Source organism: Gymnoscopelus braueri, assembly GCF_963280865.1.
Source record: "Gymnoscopelus braueri genome assembly, chromosome: 6".
Taxonomy (NCBI): Eukaryota; Metazoa; Chordata; class Actinopteri; order Myctophiformes; family Myctophidae; genus Gymnoscopelus; species Gymnoscopelus braueri.
In genome coordinates this window covers 39,837,477-39,865,120 of record NC_137607.1, presented here as the reverse complement: position 1 = coordinate 39,865,120, position 27,644 = coordinate 39,837,477, and the positions used below count along the sequence as shown (strand labels likewise).

General features: G+C 43.7%; 1 protein-coding gene across 9 annotated transcripts in view; it reads left to right on the top strand.

Moving 5' to 3' along the window:
* The window catches only part of adgrl2a (adhesion G protein-coupled receptor L2a), a 127,859-nt gene that overhangs the window by 68,691 nt on the left and 31,524 nt on the right, over window positions 1-27,644 (top strand). For all 9 annotated transcript variants that reach the window (XM_080430110.1, XM_080430107.1, XM_080430115.1 and 6 more), the window contains 2 exons: window positions 10,921-11,721; window positions 26,419-26,715. In XM_080430110.1, coding sequence (XP_080286236.1) covers window positions 10,921-11,721; window positions 26,419-26,715 — 1,098 coding nt within the window. The remainder of the gene's footprint in view (window positions 1-10,920; window positions 11,722-26,418; window positions 26,716-27,644) is intronic.

The following is a 27,644-nucleotide window of genomic DNA, read 5'->3' as shown; positions in this document are numbered from 1 at the left end:
TTTTTCAGTAAGTAGTTAAACAAAGAGTGAATGGAGCAGCAAATCTTCAAATCATCATATCTTGGGTTCTGAACATGTTTTTCCATGACGTCTTTGACGTCATGTGGCACACGGGGCGTCAGGCCTCATGACGTATTTGACGTCATGTGGCACAGAATGAGTTAAGCTGATCAGTGACTGCAGCACAGACAGGAAGGAAGTGCATGGCCTCTTTTTTTGGGCGTTTTTTTAGCGGTAGAGGTTAGGAGTGGGCTGTATAACTGTAACTGTATTTTCGTTATTTTCTCAATTAAATTAAGAAAGAAATTCAATTTCAGTCTAGGTGTACCCCACATCTTTGCAGAGTAATTGTAATTCTATTCCTTGAGAAACGACCTCCTTCATCTGAAGGACTCGCAAAGCAAGTGTTGGGTAGGCAGGCAATGAAAAGCCGATGCTTACATAAAATACTTACATGAAATTGTAACCATTGATTGACTGTTGATAGAAACATAATTGACACTAGGAATTATCCATCAGACTTTGCGGTCTTTACAGATACATTTGAATGGCAGAAATCTGTTCAGAATTACATGCAGGGTCTTACTGAATAGCATAATCCCCACCTCAATGATATAATTTTTTTTTAAAAAGAAAAAGAGACAGACGTTATATCTGACCACGAGACCAGCCTGACTCGGGACTGGGTAAATGGAGAGAAATTCTTACCTGACAGCCCCGACCCAAAAGGTGGGCCATAGCCTAGTCCCAAAGCATTGGTTCCCTAACCAAGAGTCTTGGTGTCCTTTGAAATTTAAATGGCAGTTAAATTAATTTGTTTTAGTTTTTTCACCTCAATGAATCATTCATTATCCTTGTCATTAAGCCTTTGCATTGTCACCTACAAGTAAAGCCTGAAACAAACCACGTACATTTCAACCATTTTCATTTTTTTCCCAGCAATAATTTGGTTCATGTCAAGAGCTACCCTCATTATCACCATGCACAAGCCAGGGATGGTTATTCACCTTCACCTTGCACCAAGTCACCTTCTGAATTGGCTGTGGTAATTGCCTTGAAACAGGAGACATAAAAGCAAAGAAGTTTCTTCATTAAGGCTGCTCTTGCAATTGTGTAAAAAAAAAAGAAGAAAAGAAATCTATGTCTGTTGCTATGCTGCTGTGTAAAAAAAAAGAGGCATATCCGCTGCACTAACAGGCCTTCTAAGCCATCAGTGCTAGTTTAGCTTTGTGTCATCACCTACTATCTCTGTTATACTCATTTTACATGCGTGTTATACACGTTTTTTTTAGGAATATTTCACATGTCAAAAAACAGCTTTAACAAGGCACATTTTCCGTTACTACAGAAGTTCATATTATTTACTTTATGTACTTATGTACTGTATGTATTGTAGTCGTACTACTGTACATATGGGGAAATAATTTACTGTAGACTGCAGTACATGATTGTCCCTTACATAGTATGTATACATTTAGATTATGTAATTTTTCTATTTGCTTCCTGATGCTTAAATAATGCTGGAGCCACTAATTGAGTCTGCAGTGGACAGCAGACATATTAGCCAAGTTGATACAGACAGTTTGCCAGTCTAGTCAGTACTAAAGTACATTACATGCAATTTAAAGGGAGCCTCAGACTCTGAAAGGCAAAGGCCCTGTAGTTTATTAAAATAAAGGTACAGAGCGGATTGGATTAAGATGGAATATGCAATTATTCATAACTCATATGTGTAAAGCAGTTGTAGAGCAGGAAAGCAGAGCCGGTTTGTGGTGCTTGGTGACAATGGGAGAGGGGGTTTTGGGTGGTTGGGTGTCTTGTTTTGTTTCAATTCTGCAATGTTCAAACGTTACTGACTCTTCTTCCCTTCCCTTGTGCAATCTGCAGGACACCTCCTGGGCAACCTGATTCATTCTCTTCTTCCACTGAGCGGTTTCTGATCACAATGATCGCCTTTCTTTTCCCCACCCTCTTTTTTTTTTTTGTGTTTCTACTAACCACTCTTTTTCTTTTCAGATTTCCACCTCTCTCTCCTTTTCTCCCATCTCAGTTTCTCTCCCTCTGTCTTTCGTCTTCTCTTTTATCTGGTTGGGGGCAGCTTCTGGGAACTCGACCGTTGTTAATTTGTTTACTTCTCCCTCGCTGTTTGATGTCTTAGGTAGCTGTGGCGCCCTCAAATCTCTTCTGCAGAGTGGCATGCATTACTTGTGCTTCTCAGCCTGATTTTCTGTCTTCTTCTCTTTTGCTGTCAATAGGGGCATGCCTTCTCTCCAGAACACTGTTTGTTGTAACCTTTTGATCACTGGACTGGATTTAAAAAGCAAAGAAGAAGCTTTGTCTCTAAACGCGCATGTCATTTTCCCCCCCTTGTTCAAACAACTGATAGATATATTACAAAAGAGGGCTTTTCTAACGGCTATAGTAGGCATTTTTCATTACATTCTCAGGCAATCGTGTGTTTTTTTCGTCATCATTCGGTCTCTTAAGTTGCGCTAATGTTATTCGCTTCTCCACCACAGTACCTAGCTTACTTTACACAATGAAGTGTAAACACTTCAATGTTAAGGACCTTGTTTTAAAAAAATGGCTAAGTGGCCTAAGAAAAAAATAAGGAAGTATTTATAGATGAATATCATTGGAAACCGCAAATGTATTCAGCAAATCAAGCACAATGTTTACCCTGGAACTCGACCCACAGTTCAACTGTGAATAAGCCATCTGATTTGGTTTTGCTACTGTGATTTAGGGTGATTATAAACTTCCTTGATGAGTGCAGAGAATATACACAACCCACAAACTGGATAGCTTTTCCTTTTCTTATAGCCTACAGTACAACATCACTGTATTTCACCGTCACACATTTACTTGTTATTGTTCCCACATGGTGAATTAGTGTAAGAGCGGGTGTTTGCTATCAGGCAGGTGTTAGATTGATCATTAAGCTAAGTTAAGGATAATATTTGGGTGCCCAATCGGGTAGCAAAATACTTGAAGCATTGAAGAGCAATATTGTATCTTTCAATCGCTTTGCCTTGTGGCCTACTTTTTAGCTATCAATTGAATGTTATATTTATCAGTAACACTAGAGTAATATTGGCTTTATATGACTTGTGGTATTAATTATCAGCGTAACTCAAAGCAGATTTGTTGTAATACACCCCTTTGACCAAGGTCGAATTTCCCTATAGTATGTTGGGGCTAAGTTGAACATTTAACGGATGTAAGCAAGTGAACATATACGTTAAGGAAACCATGACCGGAATGGGGAAATTGCTTCCGTTGGATTAAGATTGTGTTGGATGATAGAGTAAATGAGTAGCTACAGATATGCTGTGTTTAGCTATCACTATGAACCTGGCTTTCCACCTGGAGTTAGGTTTGGTTTGTGGCAATGGGTGAATAAGAAATATCACACGTTTTATAATAATGTGTTAAGGCAAATTCCTCGAACAAACCGCTGAAGCTACAGATATAAGCAACCAGCAAAATAATATAAAATGGGTCCATATAGTAGAAGTATGTAACAACTTTTTTTTGCTTACACTATGAAAGGTTGCATCCAAATTATGCTTGTTTTTCCAAATCATGAAGAATTTACAAATAACCTGATAAAGGTCTGAATACCGAAACATTGTTCCCAATAAATAATTTTCTTTTCTTTTATTATTTTTTAAATCATACCATGATTTGCTGAATCATCATTAATCCATCAATGGTCAAACCCATCCGTAACATTCAAGAGGTTTTATTTGTCACATGCTCATAAGAGTATGTGCAGTGAAATGCCATGCTCTGCCAGACTGCCAGACTAAAGCAGGTTAACATGTAATGTGCACAAATAAAGCAGTCATCCGTATAATGATGGATTAGAACTGTTTGAGTGTGGATCATTTTAATAAGATTAGTGCTAAAAATGTTGCACTAATACCATGCTCTGTCATAATCTGTCAGTCAGAAAAGTGCTTGTCTAAGGGACAAACTAGCATTGAAGATTATTTTGGGATTGGTGAATGTCACAAGCTAAACTAATGTACAATATATTGATGGTTTGCCATCAATGATGTTACATTCTCACAGACTGTTGGATGTCCTTCAAATTGTGCCTGAAACTAAATCGACCCCTCCTGTTATAAACCAAGCTTAACAGTTGGTCATGATCCCATGCACGATCAATGTAAATAACTACTCCTTTTCTCTAAGGCAGGGTTCGTCAGCGGTGTCCCATCTTTCTCTCACCTGTCTGTCATTTTTCCCCGAACAGGTCTGCCTGTCTTTGTCCATGTCTCATGTTTCTTGCATATGTAATCTTAGCGATTAATTCATACTAATCTCTTTTTCTTCCCTTGCACCCCTTTCATTCTCTTCCAACGCTTAAAATAGAAGTGGAGCAAAAAGGTAAATAACAGACATGATCTAAACCCTAGCTCCTTGTTTTTGTGGCATCTGGTTGTAAACCTTACCTATCTTCCTGTAGTGGCCGCAACAAATATACAAATATACAACACATATTGATAGGTTCTTGATCGTTATCTTAAACCCCCTTGCTGTTGATCACACACAGATAAAGAAGACACGTGACACACGAGATCTCTTTTACTCGTACGAGGATTGTAAACGACCATGTACCTCACTGGACACGATCCCAACTTACAATGGCGCATCCTCCCCTCTACCAAGCACTTTATTATCACAAGACAGGGGAGAGGAGGAGACAGTGGAGTGGAATTCTACTAGCTGATAAGGACTGTCAGACATATTACACATTGGATTAATACATTGCAGGAATTCCATTAAATGAATACAAATCAAAGAAAGAACTTATATACACACATTATAATATATATCTCTGTACACAGATATTATAAACTGGTCCTAACATTCCCTCCTGTTGTTCATTTAATTAATACTTCTGAACATCACATTTCAAAATGAACATCATAACAGGATTTTTATTAATCAACCCAACAACTCAAACATTTGCCTCTTCGCTTCCAGTGGCCTTGGGACTAACTTTCTATGTCACTCTCAAATAGGGCTTGAAAGGAATACACACTCTCGTGTGGAGTGGAGCACTTGGGACAAATATCGTCATCAGTCTAAGACAACGCCGCATGTCTGCACGACCTTCTCATTGACCATACACTAATGGTCTTGCTTTGCGTCACTAACATTCTTGGAATTAATGTCATCTGAAATAAAAAAACACCACATGTCCTTTTTATCAGAAACGCAGACCCCTCCACTCGCAGCAGTCAAAAGGTCAAGAGTCCATCTATTCTGGACGGCCATTAACGACGCTGACTCAAACTCACGGTTTTGGGCCTCTGGTCATTGTAGCATTGAGGAACAGGCTACGTCTATAGTTAATTGTCTCTACACGTAACATAAGCTTTCCCACTCCAAGATGGGGAAAGAGAGACAAACCAACCTTATTGGCACGGGATTACCAGTGAGATTGTATTTTTCTTACAACCTCCAATTCTTAGTTGATCTAAACAAACACGGGGGAGTCAGCATTAATGTCTGTTGACAATTTTGTTCGTTGATCTGACCCTTCTTCACAGAGCCAGCGTGGACATAACAAAGGTTAGGCTTCCGAGTGACATACAGGCTTAACAGTGCTATTTAGGGCGTATTTCAACTGATGGTACGGTTTCATGGCAAATAGCTGCTGTTAGTTCAAAGTCATTTTCTCCCAAGGCTCACCAGCGATATTGGATTTCGAGGCATGTCACTTCTCATGACCAGTTGTGTGAAACAGATATATTTATATGTGTGCAACCATAAACATTCACATTTTAGTCTTAGCGATTTGATTAGCGTAAAAATATACCCAGCATTTAGATTTAGACGGTGAGAAACATTTTCGTCAACACTCCTCGATTTACGAGTAACTTTAATAATACAAATATATAATACACTCATAGAAATTATAAAACTCACAAAAATACCAGGGGTGCAATTCTAGGTGTAATAGGAATGAGGAAGGGGACTATTTTAATGGGAGTCTTCTCCAGGTTTGGGTCTGACCGTAGCGCTATCAGCTCGGCCCCACCCGCTGCTGGCTTTAGCACTCCTATTACTTAAATGTCTGATAATGTTCGAACCAATTTACAGTGGCCTTTTGTGGATCCAAATAACACGTTTCACAGCAATTGTGTTGGTGACCAGGACTCGGAACGGACCCTCTCAGCGCAGAGTTGGTCCTGGTCCTTTGGCTTAATGATCTTTATCACGGCATGCAGATCACCAGTGCTTCAGTCCCTGTAGGGAGAGAGAAAAGACTAGACAGATAATTTGCACTTTGGACTTTATTCGCTTTTAAATAAAGTAAACCTCCAGTTTCCAGTCACTATTTTCATGTATGGCTCCACTAATGTGATGCATTATGGCTATGGCCGTTTTCACACATCTGTACTTCAATCTAGTTTTACAGTAACATCACTTTTCAAGAAGTGGAAATAATAGTCTTACATATGGCCTTTCGTTACCTTTTCATTGTCTAAAAACATGTACAAAACTGTTTAGCATAATTTTGAAAATTATAAGTGTGAAAATGCTGCTTAATTATATATTATATGTGTACCATCCCTCCTGTTTGAGATATGACCTATGGTCATGACTCAACTTCAGATCCTAAGTGTGAAATGGTCTGTGTCACTGGTGGCAGACATAACAAATAAAAACTCCCAATGTGAAGCGCGACTAGGTTCCTTTTTATCTTATCTACATAAGCGTTTCCCAGGCGTAAAAGTGCCTCTGCTAGTCTACTGTGCAGCAAAAAATAAACAAAGTAGAAAATGCATCTTGGCTATTATTGTAGAGTCAGACATTTAACATCGATGCCCTTAGCGGCCTCGGGGTTCAAAAATACCACAACGAACTTTAGTGAGATGAGGTTGAGTACATATCAAAAATTTACACAGGTTCCAGGTCTTAATGGGTTAAGAGACATTTGGAGTAAAAACCTAGAGGCCTTAATATCTTTCAGTTTGGACAAAGGACTTAGTATAATCAGGAAGGGCCAACACAGAGACCAAAATGTGTATCATCTGTCTTAACTTAACAAAAACGTCTTCTACCAACGCAATTCAAACTATATGGGGCATACTGCAGGGAGCTCTCTCTTATTCTTGGGTTTTGGTGCTTGTATCTAAGCTGCTCTTCTATCTGAATGTAAACAGTGGCCTGCTACTCTTCCCCCATACTTTCACATGTGGGAGATTCTACTACTAAATCAACACACGAGATAACGTGAGACGAAACCTGACAACGTGGCCTTAACATTTAGCTATTTCCCTTGAGAAACTGGCTGGACTATTCACAAACTCTTGCTGATACTTAAATGACTAGAAATACTTAAACAATGAGTACAGATACTTTAAAGTTCCCAAACTGAGTAAAAATACTTTAAATTTTCGTTTGGGTCAGTCCCTCCTTTTCTCTTTCTTGGCTGGACTTCACACGCACACGCACACACACACACACACGCACACGCACACAGAGCCAGGCTCACTGAATTGCTCTCACTCTCTTATTCTCTCTCTCTCTCTCTCACTCATGCATGCGAGCACACACACATACTCACACGCGCGCACACACTCACTCTCCAGTACTCAGTCTCTGTCTCTCTGTCTCTCTCTCTCTCACGCACACATGTGAACACACACACACATGCAGACAGTCAGACAGACACACCCACTCCTCTCACACACACAGTACCTGACACTCTCCAACGTAAGTGACGTCATTCCACATGCTTCAAACACACACAGTCTTTTCGGTACATGAACCTACACACATGCACGTATACAAGCACACACGCACGTCATAACCCATTTTTTCACACTACTGTTGCTACCCTACACACTTTACATATAGTACATATGTATTACACCCAAACACCACATTCACTCACATTCATGTGCACTAACGCCTGAACACACACGCACACTCTCTCTCCTTTCATGCAGGACATAATTTAATCATGTAGGTGGACTGTACTTCCATGTACTGTATTCTCATGTTCTTACTAAATAAAAGTACATTCCTCCACACACACCCATACACATACAAATTCACTCTTTCTTCCTCTTCTCTCTCACCCATTTAAACATCACTCCTTTACATGTCGTTGTGCACCACGACATGGAAATTTGAAATGTTTAAATGATTACTGCATCTATTTGGGGCATTCATACAGATCACAAAAAATGCACATTCCACTCTCTCATTTACACATCTTTTAGACAAAACAAAACATGTTCTTCTTACTACAATACTCTCTAGCTTTCGCTCTAATGCGCACAGCCTCCTAGCTTCTTCTCTTTCTCTCTTCTCTAATCATCCCAGCCTGACATATTGCATGACTCGCAAAGAGCCAGTCCGAAGAGAAGATGGCCCTTACGACCACATATACAACATGAGTTGGGGGCCCTTGTTTGGCCTTTCTCTTTCCTCGTATCATCCCATCCATGTACTGTTGTGCTTGATATACAATCAGCCACAAAATGGCCTAAACGACCACACCTAAAACATGAGTTGGGGGCCCTTGGCTGGCCTCTCTTCTTGCCCTGCTTTGGCTTATTTCCTTCGTTGGTAACATCGACTACAATCACTTGTTTCACAGGAGCACCTGTATCTTCTTTTTCCTTCTCCATATTAGCAGTCAATTACTATTATGTGGGTGAAAACTTAAATATGTGTGGTTATTATAATGTTCTGTTCAATGTGTAGAAATTATTTTAATCACTGTAAATATCTTGTTCTTATCCTAACTAAGTGTATTTCAACGTTTCTAGGCACTGCTGTATACTGGTCAAAAACTGTATCACACCCAAATATTCACCAGTTCACCACGTGTGGACTAGCCCAGGGGATCAGCTAACTTATCACATTCAAACCACACACCGTACACCCCTGAGAATGATATGGGGGTTATAAGATATATAGACTAAACATAGACAAAAGGATCTGCCCTGGAGGGTCCACTACGTGTCGACTTGCCCCAGAGGATAAATCACTAAATCCTCCGGAGGGAGCTATCAGACTCTTTATCTTTTAACTACCGTGACTCTCTCTTGAACTCACAAAACTCGTTCTCAGTATAACTCTTGCAGCTAATAAAATGCAGTGGCCCCCGCCACTACAACACAACTATAACTGTAGTTGCTTATCTATGCACAACTACAACACACTTGTCAATATTACACCTTAGTAATAACAACAATATGTCCACACAAGGACCACACTTACATGTTTCTTATAGGCGTGTGATCACGTTCAGATTTCGGCAGTCGTTCGTCGAAGAGAAGATTTCGGACTGGTGAACACCGGCCTGGTTTACACCCCAGGGCTTGCAGGACCCTCTTAGATCTCTGGCTATCGATAGACTTGCGATGCGTCCTCTTCTCCTCTTCCAAAAACGACGTAGAAATCCGACACGAAGGACCAGTGAAATGATAGGTTCTTGATCGTTATCTTAAACCCCCTTGCTGTTGATCACACACAGATAAAGAAGACACGTGACACACGAGATCTCTTTTACTCGTACGAGGATTGTAAACGACCATGTACCTCACTGGACACGATCCCAACTTACAATGGCGCATCCTCCCCTCTACCAAGCACTTTATTATCACAAGACAGGGGAGAGGAGGAGACAGTGGAGTGGAATTCTACTAGCTGATAAGGACTGTCAGACATATTACACATTGGATTAATACATTGCAGGAATTCCATTAAATGAATACAAATCAAAGAAAGAACTTATATACACACATTATAATATATATCTCTGTACACAGATATTATAAACTGGTCCTAACACATATAGTGTAAAACATGATCTCCAGTATACCCCTATTGTAATGTTAACGGATAACGTAGTGCTACATGGGGAATGAGACAGTGCGTAAAAAGAAAATACATTCTAAAGATGATACAACCACATAAGCAGCCTAAGATGTAAGTAGGGGCATACTGGCTGTGGTCCATGGGGAGTTTCTATCGTCATAACCCCTGGATGCTTTTGCTACCCAGCAGAATTCCATACCGCCTGGCTTCCCAGTCCTTCTCCATAGCATGCCATGGTAACCGTGTTTCTGGGCCCTTTTTTTCCAAGCTATCGCTTTCTACACTCTCGTTCTCTTTCTCAGCCCCCGTCCGCCTTTTCCCTCCTCTGTCTCGCCCCACCCTGTTATTCTTACTTGACCACTTTCTGCTCCTCTCTCTGTGCGCCTCAGAGAAAGCCCTCCCCCCAACCCCCTACCGCCACCCGCCCACTGAGACGGTTGTTTTAAAATGTAATGGATGTGACATTTGCACCACTCGATAATGACAAGCCTCTCAGGTACATAACACTGTAAGGAGAGGTGGTGTAACTGAGAAACGTCTAAAGCACAACCTGCCCCATGCACACTCTTCAGACTCGGATGACTCCTGCTCTCTCGTAGCCTCTCCCGTCTGTTGACGAGTGGCTTTAGTTTGCTGCTTTTTTTTGTTTACAGGACAAATTGTTTCATTTGAGTTCTTATTTTATTTTCCTTTATTTTGTCCCCCCCCCAACCCCCCCTCATTTCTGTTCTACTCCCAACAGTTAAGAAGCGAGGCTTCTTTTCGTTTCAGACTATTTACCTTTATATATTCTGCTTAACAACTTTCCTATTTCCTTTTGTTCTTTCTATGCACAAAAAACAAACTCCCCATAACTGCTCGTGAACATTGGCCATAGCTGTTAGTCATCTTTCGGCCACTCTAACGGGTGCCTGTACCCGCCCTCCCCTACTCTTCCTGGACAACCTGTAACACAAAACGAAGACACTAGAGATTACATTGAGTGTCATTATTGTTCCAAGTTGTTTTGCTGCCACTGTGTTAACCTGTGTGTGTTTCTCATGTCTACTCTTCTCCCATCACTAGTTTTTGTTTGTCCTGGGACTCTGAAAGCTGTTGGAGATCCTTCCTTTCTCTTTGAAGCGGAGCAGCAAGCCGGTGCCTGGTGCAAAGACCCGCTGCAAGCCGGTGACAAAATCTACTTCATGCCTTGGACTCCTTACAGGACAGACACTCTCATTGAGTACTCCTCCCTGGATGACTTCCAAAACGCACGGCAAACCATCACCTACAAACTGCCCCACCGGGTGGACGGTACGGGTTTTGTGGTGTACGACGGTGCTGTGTTTTTCAACAAGGAACGTACACGCAACATCGTAAAGTTTGACCTGCGGACTCGAATCAAGAGCGGCGAGGCCATAATCAACAACGCAAACTACCACGACACGTCACCCTACAAGTGGGGAGGCAAGACGGACATCGACCTAGCAGTGGACGAGAACGGGCTGTGGGTGATCTACGCCACCGAACAGAACAACGGCATGGTGGTGCTCAGCCAGCTGAACCCGTACACGCTGCGCTTCGAGGCCACGTGGGAGACGACCTACGACAAGCGCTCGGCCTCCAACGCCTTCATGGTCTGTGGAGTACTTTACGTCGTCCGCTCCACGTACGAAGACAACGAGAGCGAGGTCAGCAAGAGCCTGATCGATTACGTTTACAACACCAAGCAGAACCGCGGGGAGTATGTGGATATCCACTTTCCCAACCAGTACCAGTACATCGCGGCTGTGGATTACAACCCACGAGATAACCAGCTATATGTGTGGAATAATTTTTACATCCTGAGATACAATCTGGAGTTCGGGCCACCTGATCCAGCACATGGTAAGTATCCCCCACCCACCCCGCCCTTACCCCCTTGCACCTCCCAGTTCCTCTGCACACAATCATGGGAAATTGCATTTTTTGACATAGTGATTTTAGTCCTATTAAGTGCGCCTTCCCTACTCCTTTATTCCCACATCTGTGTGTCAAGTGTCACGGCTGACTGATTTTTAATTTAGAATCTAATATGTGCTAGATATGTTACGGAAGCTTTGGAGTGTAGGAAAGCATCTCACGGGGGCGAAGTGAGTGGAGCTCGGCAGTAAACAACACCTCAAAGCCAGTTACCATATCATAAGGGATCAGTGTCTGGGGGATTTGGGTAGGTTTTACCGTGCGGGCGTTCCCCGAGTCCCCCGTGCTAAGGCCCATGGGAGCCCTGCGAGCGTATCCTGCTGCCACCAAGAGAAAGGAGGTAAGACGGAGAGAGAGAGAGAGAGAGATGGATAGGCAGATGGATACGTAGCCTCAACGCTGGAGCTATTCAGTACGTGCCCAAACAGGTACAAAGGCTGGCCTGGGGCAAGGATACGTCATTCCCCCTGGTGATGGTGCTGAACTGCCAAATCCCCATCGGCTGTTAAATAAACATTTCATACTCTTGAGGGTGGAGTGTAAGGAGTCAAGGCCCCGCCTGAGAGAGAGAGAGAAAGAGAGAGAGAGAGAGAGAGAGAGGAGGAGAGGAGGGTTAGAAGAGAGGGCTAAGCAAAACACCGGGGAGGAGAGGGATCAATCATGCCGGGTCACGTCAGCTAAGCATGTTTTTAATTTAACTGTCAAGAACCAAGATGAGACCGGGCCCAGACGTGCGATAGTCTTTAGATTGAGAATACAGTATAATAACTGTAATTATACTAATCCCCTTCTCACCCACAGTCCTAAGTCAATGTAATGCATGTCGCAGTTAGTGAAAAGCTACAGAGGTCAAGGAACCTTCGCACAGATTATCCCAGGGCTCAATATTTATTAATGTATTTGCTTGCCCACTTTGGTATTGATAGGCCTGGGTGGCTGCTAAATTGGGTTCAGCCAACAGTGTCACTCTACTCAGAGCGAGCTTTTAGTGTAACAAAAGTATGAACTTTGCAAGCAGACCTCATTGGCAATTAGTATGCAGAGGGTGCGCCAAATGCAAATACAGTGATCAAGGGGAGCAAGTTGAAAAATGTACTTATTTATATGCCCTAATGCAACACGTTTTGAGTTTTTTTCTCCAACAATAACAATTACTAGGTTTCTGATTAAATATCTGTTGTATCACATGAAAATGGCAGTTTTTGCAGTGAAGCTGTGTGTGTGTCAGACAATTATCAAATCATTAAATCAGACAGTCAAACACAGAGTTTATAATTAGTTGAATGACATGGTTACAGGAGACAGAAATATAAATAAGTTCAGTTTCACTTTGACCAAAACAATGTACAGTGTGCAAACAGTTGGCCAAGCTGCAGATTCCTGCATTCCTGCAGTCTGTGTTGAGCACAGCTGGTGTGAATTTATGAGAAAGGTTGCACACAGGCTGGCAGAACGTTCAATCGATTTAGTCACCTGTTGAATGCACATTGATTACTAATACAAAAAACAAAAGACTTCTCTCTGAAATAAGACCATATGTTGTGTGTCTGAGAGAGACACACTCCCCTAACGTTGTCTCCACGGACAGTCAATGCTCTAGAAAGGAAAGCCTTTCGTCTACTTAACCACTTTACCCCTATATTTCGTTGTAGGACGACAAGTGAAAATGGCAGCTCTAAAAGCTGTATTGCGATGCATTGCGAGCTTTTAGATCTGCTATTGTTGCTATCCTACTATAGTAGAATGAAGAAAACCTCTGTCAGTCCATCCGTATCCATTTTCCATCTTCTCAGTGGGCTGAACTTGCACACGGGCATTGATTATTGGCATATGCAGAGAGTGAGGAAGACACTTTTCCCAAATTTACACTGTTTGTTAGCATTTTCACTACGGGGTCTGTAGTCGCAGCCCCATAACCCGAATTGACAGCAATGCCGTGGTTCTATGGGATCTGTGGTCACGGTAAAAATAATAATGTTTGCATACTGGTTAGATGCTCTGCTAAAAAGTGCAATAAACAAAGTGGAGCATCTGACCAGTGTGAGGACCTTTTAAAAAAAAATATATGTTGATCTTCTGTTTGTCCTGCACCTGGATACTGAGGTGGATGTACATGCACACATCTTCCTTATATGTTGTCATGGCACCATATCCCGGACAAACAGTGGGTGGAAATGCGGTCATGGACTAGCTTTTGTAAAACCTTTTAAAACTTTTTTTGGGGAAAACTTTTACCTAGGTTAAAAAGTGGTTAAGTATTTTGTGCCGTGTGTATGCCTCTTATTGTTTCAAAAGTGTAAACCCCGCACACCAAAGCAGGTAAAAGGTACTTATTTATTAGCTGAAACGTTTTGATCCGTTGTGGATCTTCTTCAGGCTGACCTCTTCAGCCCAGCACCTTTAGTGCGTTACCTAAGTTCCCTTTCAAAATGCCTCTTATTTTTTCCCATGTCGGCTCTATTGCGAAGACTGTACGCTTAACGTCTGAACTGCAGGAGGATTCAGCTCGCTCAACTTGACAAATGAGTCATGGACCTGGCCCCGCGCCTGACTAATGTGTGTTGAGTTGCAGTCGATGAGTGCAAGGGGAGAATGGTCCAAGATGATCATCAGGATGTCAATAATGTTGTCCTCCCACACGGCTGATGTTGACATATAAATGATGGCACTTTTTTTCTTGGCTGTCACTAAACGCTCCACATATCTTGATGCTCGGTTTCAGAGCGGCTCACACTCGCTTCTCTGGTCACAGATGTAAAAGCCAGCAGAATGTTTTCTTTCGTCAGTGTAGGATTGATGACGTCTAAAGGTGTAATTGCTGTTTTGTACAGTAAGTCTTAAAGAGTATATATAAAACAATGCTTATGCCTTAATCGTGCGTTACATCCCTTCACATCACATGTGTATCCACAGTCTGCCCAGGTTCACATGCACCCCCCCTCACCCCCCCACCCCCCACACACAGGATCAAACAGGCTTCAACAGGAATCTAGGTACATAGTTATGAACAGTTATTAAGATGTTTATGCATCCAGTAAGCATCCTCTCTCCCACAGAGCCTGGCCCTCAAATATTGCATACTACTTACAGCGTAAAATTATGCTCGTTTGTTTCTTTCTTTTTTCCACTGTACAATCTGCAAGCTTCTAGCTGGAAGGTCAGAGAACTGATGCTCCCAACTAGACTCACTTTCACTGATTACAACATTAGAGTAAGCTTTCAACAAGCCTAGCTCACAGCAATTATGAGCTACAAACAATAGGGAGTGCAGGAGGCCAGATAACACAAAACAAATACACGTTTAACACTATAGTAATAATGATGGCTTTATCACACTGCTAGATGTTTTATTTTTTCAGGTTACACTGGAAGATAGGGAATGACTCTGTTGTCCTTGACCGGACTGGAAAGGTCCCTGCGTTATTGGGTGGAGCCCCGGATGGGAGCCATGATGAGGGGGGGGGGAGGGGGGGTGTTCACGCAGGAAGGAGCAGACAGTGCTAAGTGGCCAGTATTTGCAGAGCGCATGGGCCTGGCATCATCATGTAGGATCACACGATACCTGTTCTGACTGTGATGGCCAGTCACAAGGTAGTACACACAGCATTAAACATTAATTAAAATGCCACTCTCGCACACACACACACACACACACACACACACACACACACACACACACACACACACACACACACACACACACACACACACACACACACACACACACACACACACACACACACACACACACACACACACACACACACACACACACAGAGCACGGAGTGCATGGTTCGTTCTCTAGTCGGGTGAGGACTCTTGTCACATGCTTTGCCTTGTCATGGAGCGCAATCAGATAGAAGTGATGCCAGGACATTCTGCTTCAGACAGTTGGGTTCTTGTCAAGTCTAATAATGTCGCTCAAAGTTGAGACAAGATCAGCTCCTGTTATGGGGGAGGGAATGGGGTCGCGTCCAACAAACAGCAAATATTTCTATTTCTTTAACAACACTGAAAGTGGAAGTTAATTGGGTCACTATGTCCCTCTCCTGGCATACTGTAACCAATGAGCCTTTTCTCTGACACAAAATGCCATACCACTAACTACTGTCTGTGGCTTCACGCCCGTGTTCTGTCTCGTATAAGGGCTCATAAAGAGACATATTCCACTGTCGCATCTCCTAAGTGAGATGATTAAATTGATTTAAACGAGATGTTCCGCATGAAAAACTCATTATGCGTTTGTGTGGGTCGTTTACTCATGCCAAGTGCCAGCATGTGGGCCTCAAATCACGGCGTAAGCATCTAACAAGGTAACATTTCTATACGGTAAAATGCACAGGCAAGGCCCATCCACCACCTCAATGGGACACAGGTGAGCTTGGGAAACCTTTTTATTCATCCCCCGTCGCAGAGTGAGATTGTGAATCACTCCCACGTGAAAGCCCCGGGCGCTGCGGAAACCACCCACACAAGTCAAGACCACCTCTTTAATTGTTCAGAATGTCAATACATTTGCATACAATTTCAATCTGTCGCCGCACCCCTCAAATTACACATTTGCAAGTAGGGATTGTAAGACAGGAGAGAGTGACCCAATTTGTTTGAAATTATAAGGTATGCCGAGCTGACATAATTCGCCAATTATATCTTCCCAGTCTCTGCGTGTGGTCAGAACAGCACCCTGCGTTATTGGGGGAGTGCTGGTGTGATGTGCCGCAGACATTCTCGTCTGTTTGCAGAATGATGCTTTTGAGCTGTACGCGTCTAACAAAGTCCCCTGGCAGAACGTGCTCCTTCCTTGGCGTCGGACGATTTCACAGCTTTTCCGTAACATCGTCATGATTCCTTTGATCTGTTCCTCTGCAGCACTGGCATCTAGCTCAGCACATTGGGAATTAAAATGTGTGCATGGCAACAATTACAGAGAGATGAGAAGAGCATAGACAATGAAAAGAGAGAGATATGGTCCCTATATATCCCTATATATATATATATATATATATATATAGCTCAAAGGGTTTGAGTCCCCTTCATAAATATACATTAAGATGTGTCCTTGAAATGCCAAATGATGGTTGCAAGATGCCTTGCTTAAAAGCATTGTCATATTTTTGTCTCCGCCAGGCCGAAAGGCATGGCGAGAGAGTATGTTTTACCCCCTGTCCGTCCGTGTGTGTGTGTCCGTCCGTCCGTGTGTCCGTCTGTGAACAGCTAATCTCCGGCACCGTTGGCTTGATCGCAGCGAAACTGTGCACACACACTCCCTGGATGCCAATTCAGAAATTTTTCACATGGGCCTTTTATAGCGCCACCAGGAGGCCGATTTGTGCAAAACATATTTTTTGACAGTACTCCTACAGATTTTGTCCAAAAATCCCGCAAATCGGTACACAGTATCTCTATAGTCATTAAACGAAACGGGTCTTTCAGATTTTTCATATTCCATCCTGATTGGCTAAAAATGGCTTCCAAAGTGTGCAGGAATACTCTGTTTTGAACAATATGCCTCAAATCATGAACACAGCATGCAATTTCCGTGAAATTTTGCACGCATATTTCCACTATGCCATGGAAGAAATGGCACTTAAAATTTTTCAAATCAGCCTCATGGTGGCGCTATAACAGGCCAATTCATGTTTGTACCTATAACTGCACCGATCTGTGTAAAACTTTGTATGCACACTCCCTAGAGGTCAAGGAAAAACCTTTGCCCTGCATTTTTCACATCTGCCTTTTATAGCGCCACTAGGAGGCCGACTTACGTAAAACAATTTTTTTTAATATTACTCCTTCCGATTGTATCCAAATTTCACCTAAATCGGTACACATGTGATCAAGACGGATGTGTTTGATTTTTCATATTCCATTCTCATTGGGTAAGATTGACATCTAAATTCCGATTGCGGTCAAACTTTGCACGCACCTTCACACTATGTCGAGGAACAAATGCCACCCTTTTAACATTGGCCTGTTATAGCGCCACCAGCAGGTTTAATTTAGCAAAACATTTTTTTTGCAAAAAATGCCTCAAGCCATGAATGCAGTGTCCGATTGCCGTGTAAGGCCTAATAAGAAATGGCACCCTTTTCACATTGGCCTATTATAGCGCCACCAGGAGGCCACAATAACCTACCTGACCTGGCGGAGACCTATGCTCCGAGGAGCACTTTTTCTAGTCTTACAGTAAATTCCCTCCATAGGACATAATAACACATGAGCAACACAGCCTTCACAGGTGGTCACGGTGCAGGCCTATGAGCCCACAGAACCAAGACGGAGACAATGTTGGATTGTGCCTGTCGGGCGCCTCAAGTGAACCTGGTGTCGAGATAGAGAGAATATTGATGTGTAAAGTAGCGACTGCTTCTTTTGCTTTTGTTCCCCTGTCCCATCCTGCCCTCTGTTTCTCAATGTCTCGATCCGTCTTCTGTCTCCGTCTCTCTCGCTCTCTCTCTCTCTCCCCCTCCATGTCCATCTCTCTACACAGTCTGTGTCTGCTCCCACCTCGTCTCTTTGTTTATATCTTTTTGTCTCTGTCTAACCCCGTCTGTCTTCACTCTCTCTTCTTTCTTTCCTCCCCCTCTCTCAGGGTTATCGTTTTTCTGAGCTTCTCCGTTCCTTGTGGTCCACCTCCTACATGTCCCCCTACGCGATGAGCTGTACCGTCCATCTGTCAACAGAGATATAGCCTACATGATTGTGTGTGTGTGTGTGTGTGTGTGTGTGTGTGTGTGTGTGTGTGTGTGTGTGTGTGTGTGTGTGTGTGTGTGTGTGTGTGTGTGTGTGTGTGTGTGTGTGTGTGTGTGTGTGTGTGTGTGTGTGTGTGTGTGTGTGTGTGTGTGTGTGTGTGTGTGTGTGTGTGTGTGTGTGTGTGTGTGCTGGCCTGCCCTCGCAAAGCAAAACAGTGAGCCTGTCCATCCCAGCCTTCTCTCTCTCTCTCTCTCTCTCTCTCTCTCTCTCTCTCTCTCTCTCTCTCTCTCTCTCTCTCTCTTTGTCTCTCTGTCTCTTTCTCTCTCTCTGTGTCTCCGTCTCTCCCTCATTTCTCCTGCCAGCACCGCCGTTCTCCCAGGCTCCCAGGCGCGTCTCTCCCCTGCATTGGCAATAAAGGGATTAATTACCTTGCCAATCTGTGCTGATAATAGGAGGGACATGCTAATTCAATGACGACTCTTCCTCCCTATCCCTGTGCGGCGGCTTTCTCCTCACTGCTGTCGCGTTATCTCCCGATCCGTCGCTCCCTACTCCACTCACCGTTCCTTCAAAGTGGCCTTCCCTTTTTTTAAATAATGTTTTTAAACGATATTCCGTCGCTGTTATTCAACCGTCATATTAACATACCGGCCACATTCTCTGTTACGATATCAGTTGGGTTGAATTTGTAACAATAAAGGCAGGGTGGAAACGAAATCCCAGGGCACAGATTTACAGCCGGCCTCGACCTCACCTCTGATGTTACATTGTGCAGTTAAACGTAACGTTACTCCCACGTCTGTTGGTAATGAAGGAGATCTTGCTCACGGTGGGAGAGAGAGAGGGGCGTCAGGGGTCACCCGTTCAACCACTGAAGTCCGATCATGTTTTAGCGTTAGCTCGCCCGGAGGCTGCACATCGTAGGGCACGGCGGGCCCAATTATTGTCTGACAAGAAAGACCATTTCATCCCCGGTCCTTAGGAAAAGCACGTCGGAGAGAAGGCGATCTTCCACATTGGCGATCCTGGCCAGCTGCTGGCTGACGACTCCTCTTACGGTCTGAAGTCAACACTATGGAGGCACAGGGCGGGCGAGGGGGGGGGGGGGGGGGGGGTGCAATGCTGTGCTTAGGGTTATGTTTCAGAATGTCACTGGGAGTTGTTTTACATAAGAGAGACAGAGTAGGGGAGGTTGTGTGTGTGTGTGTGTGCGTGTGTATGGATGTGCGCGTGCATTCTTGTGTGTGTGCGTTTGTGTGCGCGTGCATGCATGCTTGTGTGTGTGTGTGGGGTGATTATGTTCAGGCTGAGCCGAATTGCCACGGGGATCTGCAGTCTCTTGTTTGATTATAGTCTGACTGTGAAACAAGGCGTATTCAAAGAATTATTACTCAGACATCACAACGGTCCCCCAACAGTCGCTGACACATGCCTTTGAGGAGGTTTATTTCACACTGTATGCCTGCTTAATGTGCGTGCGTGTGTGTGTGTGTGTGTGTGCGCGTGCGTCTGTGTTGCTGTATTTGTTTCTCTATGTGTGTGCATTGTACACGTGTTTTGGCGAATGTGTACGCCATCGTACGCCGGTGTCCCAAATCAAAAATAGCTGATCTATAAGTTCATAATGTGTTGCAATTTGACGCGTTGTGACGGGGGACACCATATAGTCGTACGACTAAGCATTAATCAGGCTTTAGTTTGTGTGTGTGTGTGTGAGCCCTCTGAAATAGAAGCCCCTGGTGTGTATGGCATCAAACGTAGCCCCGTTCAGCATGCTGGGAGTTCATGCTTGATATGTGAGGCACGTACTGAGACTGTACAGAGAAAACTGCCCGAAAAAAATGCAGGCTCCAGTCTGGCAGCTGCTATGTCTGTCTCTATACGCAGAATAGGGTATTTTCTGCATGCACACGGGTATTAATGAGTGTGAATGCAAGTTCATGGATCTGTGCGTTATGTATTATTGTATGTAATTATGTGCAGGCACGTTCTTTCATCTGCCTGTTGTGTGTGCGAGTGTCAGAGAGAGAGAGAACACTGAGAGAACAACTCTAAATAACATAATTATAACATACTGTAAGTAAACTACACATTAGGTTTTGCTCCCTGAGACGCGGACATGAACACAAGCACTGTAATGTTTACAGCTGATATACAAACAATAGTGTAATGCATTCCATCCTGCAGCTACAAACAAAGCATTGGGGGAGAGACATGCAATGCAATTTTCCTTGTGAATTATTGTTATTATTGTAGGCTGATATAAAAATGTATTGCAAAATGGGGGGGGGGGGGAAAGCCCCCATATAACGATTAAGCAAGGCCATGTTTCCACTATGAACTTGTCACAGGAGTAGCGGCTCGGCAGTTGTGTGAATGCTTGAAAAGTGTTCTACATGTTCTGGTGGTGACACTGACAATTGCCATCCTTCTTGCTGTACTTTCTCATAGCTTCAACACCTCATTTCAGTGAAACCCTAACTCTGCCCTGAAAGACCCTTGACAAGCAGATGGCTTTTCCTTTTTCCTCCACTCGCTTTACTTGGCCCCTGCACAAAGAACCGAGCTTGGCCCCTGTTTGATGGTAGAAATAGGCTTTTAATTGTTTAAGCTGCCATTGACTTGTTAACTTTCCTATTACTCCTTCCCATTAGGACACCATTACCCCCTGGGAGCCATATTTAACAGCATAGACAGCTTCAGTGGAATGTTTGATACGTTGCTAGGTAACAGCTGCAGCTACTGTAAAGCTGACTTCCACAAGTTGTTGTTATTATGTACATTATTCTACTGATTAAAACCACAGGGCCTTCATATATTATAAATCAGTCCCATGTGAATAAGACTATATGAAAACTTCTCTGTAACACGCATTCTATTTCAGGTAAATTAAATTACAGTCTATTTTTGATTGCTAATTAACACTGTTATCAAATATATCACCCAAGGGAATGAGATAAACCATTACAGTGCTTATTAGCCTGAAACTTGCAGGTGTGGATGGAGTGGCAGAATTCTCTACTGCCGTTATAAGCATTATGAATATTTTGTCTATAGTTCTATGGTAATTTATCACTACGACTTCCACAGATGGTACAAACAGTCGACAAATAGCTGTATCTGCTCTAACATAGCAGCTGACCAGAAGTCGAGAACATGCAATTTATTATCGTTGTCAAATTGAAACCTTTCTTTTTTTGCTGCTGCTGCTGCAGGAAGTCCTTCAAACAAGCAAGCAAAGAAATGAACATCAATGTCATCAGATTCCTTTTGCATTTACATGAGATTGTCCGTGACAGATGAAGGGGAGAGGAGAGACGCGCAAGATTAAATAATGCTTTTTACCTTTAGGGAAATTAGCTGAAACGACAAAATATTTGTTCCCTTGACACACGCAAGATAAACAGTGCCTGATAACATGTATGAAGCATTACCCTGGTGGACGACCATGCGCTGCCTATCGTAAGTGGGGCCATTAAGCTTAATATAAAAGACACACGTGCTGTCACTTTTCATCTGTTACACTGATGCGTCTGTGGCGGCCGAGGCCAGCAAAGTCTCACATCAGGGTTGTGTGTGGTGTGTTGCCAGTGCATGCATGCGTGGGTGTTCACTGTTCACATGCGCCTGTATGTGCACACGAGGGCTCGCCCGCGGTTGCTTGCGTGCATGCAAAGTGCCGACAACACTTGACGGTTCCTATAACTCCTGGTGGATGCCCTCTCCACTCCTCTCTTCCTCTCATCCCCTGTTTTTCCCGTCTCATTGTCTATCATAAGTCTCTCAGACCTTTAGCCCTGGTGGTAATAGCAGAGCCACTGAGATATATTTAAGTGGGAAAATGTGTGGGAGTCGAGTCGCACCAAAAGGTTATGAATAAGTCCGTTCTGACTATCCGCAGTACTTTGGAGGATATCTCTCTCCTCACGCTCACACTCCATGACAGCTAATTGAAGCTTCCCCTTGGGCTGAGTGCTAGACGGACATATTAATCGAGGATCCTGTCCTGGTTTCACCATGTAGCCCGACAGTGGCTTAGCCTTACCCTTCTCCTGTCACAATCAAAGTAAAATTTTACAGGGAGGGAGGGTGTTCGGGGGTAACAGACAGATGTTAGCAGAACAGAGAATGGACAAAAATATCCCAATCTACATTTCTGTGTATAGCGGGAGGCACTGAAAATGCTGCCACAGCCCCACTGGGCGATCAATAGCGACCCCGCAAAGTGCCTTTACCTATCTACCTATCCACTTAAAGTCAGACCTGCATAGCAGGGGACTGTCAGAGAGTAGCAGTGTCCATTTTAATACCTGTGGATTAATTCCTCCCTGCTTTCATTGGATTAAATCAGTCCAAGCTACAGCATCGAGGTAATGAGATTACTGCGTCTCTGGCTGGGATTACTGACCGAAGCAGTCGCTACACATGAATAGCACTGGTCAGGGAGGTTGCATTGTTTATGTAGGGATCCCGCTGGGAATTACTTTGCGCATGCTAGTCTACATTTGTATAAGCCCTTCTTCCTTCATAAGGGAAAGAGGATTAGTTTTCATCATAAACATGTAATGAAACTCGCCAACAGGATTATTTGATCCTTTTTACTTGTATTGCATTTCATTAGACTCATGTCTAATGAGGCCCCTTAACATACAGTACAGCCGCATCCAGTGACTGTGCATATGGAGAAGAATAATGTTGTATTATTAGCTGCATCAGTGCAGCTTGGCTCAGTCCCCTTGCAATACAGACGTTGTCTCAGCAAATTCAATTCAACTCCTCCCTAAAAGCCATTCAGTGGGCCGACTGGGATTCAGCAAAACTGGATCCCTCTCTAGTGGAAAGAGCTACAGTAGCCTAATGTTAGCCTACACTAGTTCAATTACCAACACTGGGTTCATGCTTATAATCAGGAAGGAATCCAGGAGAGTTGAAAGAAGGAAAGTAGAGGTGTAACATTTAATCGAACTAATCGATTTAATCCATGCTGAATAATCAATTCGATATTTTTTTGTGGGGGGGGGCATTTTCTGTATCTATCTCTTTAAAAAATAGCTCAAATAACAGCTCTTACATCTCACAATGTGTTGCAATGCATTTTATGAGCTTTTAGATTGACTATTTTTGCACAACACAGTTGTACAACTAAGGGTTTAATCCGAAATAAATAAAATAAGTGGTTAATCAGACTAATCATCGATTTAGCCGATCAAGTGCCAACGCTTCAACATTATTCTATTGATGACTCATTCGATTAATTGAATATAAGTCATCGAGTATTATGAATTGCTAAAAATAAGTTGTAGCCCAGAAAGAAAGACAGAAAGAGAAACAAAATGAACAATGAACGTAAAAAGAGGGGGAAAAAGAAAGAGAAGGAAACGGTGAAAGAAAGGAAAAGGTATAACATTGCATGGTGAAAGAGAACATGTGGTCGGGCCCCTCAGTGAGATGTCTCAAGCAGCTCTGTGTTGAGGGGTGCGGACATGATCCAGTTGTTAGCGAACATGCTAAAGGAATGCGCTTGGATTACAGCAAATGCCTTCTTCTTGATTTATTAGCTGTGCTCCCAAGCCCCTTATCTTAAATCATTGTGTCCAGCAGCGATACATTTTCATTTAATTTGGTGTCCGGATTCCCCAACTCCCCACCCATGGAGACGAGGATTCATCATTATCATCATCATCATCATCATCTTTCATACTTTGTAAATGAGGAAACTTATCTGGGCTCTCCGCACAATTTCCTGAAAGTTTTCTGGAAATTTGCCAAGCCCACCCCTCCCCTCCACCTCCCTGTCTAAAATTACACACTCAAAACTGACACACATTCATTTCTTTCCGACAGGGCTGTGATGGGCCTTGCACGGCCCTGGGACGTGGCAAACTTTTCACAATAGCTATTGTTGTTGTACTTTGTATTGTTGTTTTCACCTTTGTGGCTCTGCGGATCATTGCTTATGAGCAAACCAGGCCTGTAGCAATGGAGGGGTATTTTAGGATGCCATGAGGAGAAGTGCCACAGGGAGAGAGAGAGAGAGAGAGAGGGTGAGAGAGAGAGATACTGAATAGAAACAGGCATTTTTCATGGGCACCTAAATGCTGGCGCTGAAAGGACAGAAAGCACAGGTTGTCTGTCAGCCACCATGACAGGCGTGGCCGTGCAGCAGAGAACCCCTGTGTGTTGAGTAAAGAGATACAGGTGTGTGAGTCACTGAGTGTGTGTGTGTGGGGGGGGGGGGTTCAGGACAGGAGAAGGGTAAAAGGGAGATGTAGGAGGGAGAGAGAGGGTTATCTTCAGCTCAGTGTCAAAACGGGCAGTCAGCTACAGTATGCACACTTTTTAATGTCACCTTCAATAGGTGTGTCTGGATTTGTGTTTCCTGCGAGTTTGTTGCATATGTGGGTTCATACTTGTGCTCGCTTGTTCATTCGTCCGTTAGTTCGTGTGTGCGTGTGTGCACACGGGTGTGCTAGCATGCATGCAGCCCATCCAGGGGGGAGTGAGCCAAGTCAACTCCACCTGTCAATAGAGTCTAATTCGCCACAGGTACTGGCCAATAGATATCCCAGCAGCTCTCAATGCTGAAGCCTCATTTCCATAGTGGCCCGTAGGATGGTGGTGCTGATAGCTTGCAGGGTGCGTGGAGACTGTCGGGGGTCAACTCTTGCCATCAGCCAGGCACCCTTATCCAATAGGAGGCAATAGATACGGTCTCTATGGCGCCTGGTGTGTCGACTGCCTGTTCTGCGTTCCCACCCGGAAGACCGGAGCTGTCCTCCTCTGACCATCCTTCCAACGCAGTCTCACTGTCTCTGTGTCTCTCTCTATTTCTCTGTCTGTTTCTCTCTCTCTCTCTCTCTCTCTCTCTCTCTCTCTCTATCTCTGAGACTCTTCTCGGCAGCGGTTTGCAGCGGCAGTACACAATTCAAGCAGCGCCACGGCACCACTTCACATTCTCTGCATGCTCGACAGTCAGCCTAATGGGGGAAATCAAAGTGCTCAAATGCGATTAGATTCAGTACACACATTGCATTATAATCATACTTCCTTTTATTGATATAGCTTATCCCTTTGAAATTCGCCAGACGAAATACTCCGTCTCCCTCGCCGCAGTCGGGAGACGCAAGACTGATTCAGTATCAGAATAGTTTTTTTTATCAACGGTTCATCGATAGAAAAACTCCCCCATATTTGACTTTTGTGAAATGTAATTACGGTGCCACTCACACCGGTGTGTTGTTGTATGGCATGAAAAATGTCCTCGTAGTTTCTCCTCACAGTGGCTCATGTTAAATGTAAGGACTGTGCTTGTTTTTCTCTCCCTTCCCCTGAAATGTATTGTTTTTTGCCCCAGGCCTTGCATGAGTTACAGCACACCTGCTTTATCAGCGCGTGGGTAGCAGGGGGGGAAACAACGGCAAAATGAATGTTCAGCCACCAATGCTACACATACAGGCTTTTTGTTTCTCCAGTGAAATTTAATCAGCCGTGCCACAAAAATCTCCCAGGCAAAAAATAACTGCCGACCAGGAGGATATTACTGTAATTATTGTCTTATACTCGCCACAGACCAGAAAGGCCTCGAATAAGCCATAGTCCGTGGGAAGGCAAACATACTTGTTGCTCAAAGCTCTCTCGGTGGCCATTTTGCCCCATGGCGTATGTGAATGTATGTGATTTTTAGAGCCCTAGAGCTATTAATGAAGAAGGGCCTCAGACTTAAACATAGGACACATTTTATACACATTTTAATGTGTATGTTTTATACAGAAGACACTGCCATACAGTTCCATGAACGCACATAATGGGCATTGGCGGCCCCAGCGGAATTTGAACCCATAACTTAAAAAGGGATTCGATGAGGTGTTTCTATCCCTATCGTTTTACAGCCAAACTTAAATCTTCTCTACCCTTTATCTCTCCTCACAGCCCCGCCATTCTCAGAAGCAACCATGGCCTCGCCGCCCCTGAGAACAACAACCACCAGCACGACAACCACGGTGCACCGGGGCGCGAGCAACACCACCACCACAACAGGGCCCCGGGACGGAGGCAGGGGAGGGCCCAGGCCGCCTCCTGTGGTGCTGCAGACGACTGCCCCTCCATCCCTGGAGTCGTTCCCATTACCAGAGCGCTTCTGCGAGGCTGCAGAGAGGAGGGACATCTTATGGCCCCAGACCCAGCGGGGCATGCTGGTAGAGCGGCCCTGCCCCAAGGGAACCCGAGGTAAACAAGAAGCTCTCCTCTCCTCTCCTCTCACCTTCTGGAGGCGTGCCTCCTCTGCTGTTTTCAATTCGACCCCAATTATCCAGGGAGAATCATTCTGTTTTATCAGATGCATGTGATGTTGTTGCATGTAACGATCTTTTTGTATTCCCTTGTTTAGTTTTTTTTTACCACTTAAGCCCTGTTTTTTTACTTTGTCATGTGGTGTCATGTGACAAAATTAGCTGATCTGCAAGGCGTGCAAGCTCACAAAGCATTGTAGTTTATTAATTTCAAAAATTAATCTACAATCTCAGAGCGTGTCAGCTATTTTCCAAAAGAACAGAAAAAATGAATTAAAAAAAATGCCTACAGTATAATGACATGACTAGAATAGGTACACAAGTTTGAAAGGGCTCACGGGTGAGTGCGGTGTACAAGGAAAAATCATTGAAGATTTCAGTGTAGAATTTACTGTGTCATTCCAGGTCAAAAACATTTCATTTAGCAATCAGTGACGGTTGTGTTTGCAGAGAGGCAGGCTCAGCTGTTTGTATTGGAGGCTGCTTGGAGATGTGCATCCCTCATTTGACTGTGTGAAATCGTGTTTTCGCTCATGGGGTTCGTCAGACATAAGGCTAATTGGAACGGAAGAAAATTGTTGCTATGACTTCATTTCTTTAGCAATCACGGGCAATGAGGTGTTGGAAGAGATTAGGGAAACTCCTTGCCACAGGTGCGAAGAAGGAAAATGATGTGACTTCACTTTGCATGCTTTGAGGTGGCGTTGCATATTCCCTGTGTCTTGTGGCATAGTTAATGATGATGATGCACCACACACAGTCAGACCACAGCAAGGTTCAAAGGATTAGCTCTGTCAAGTACGGTACAGTAGGTCAGTGATGTCAGCACATGCATACGTGCAAGCACAGAGCACACTCAGAGACACA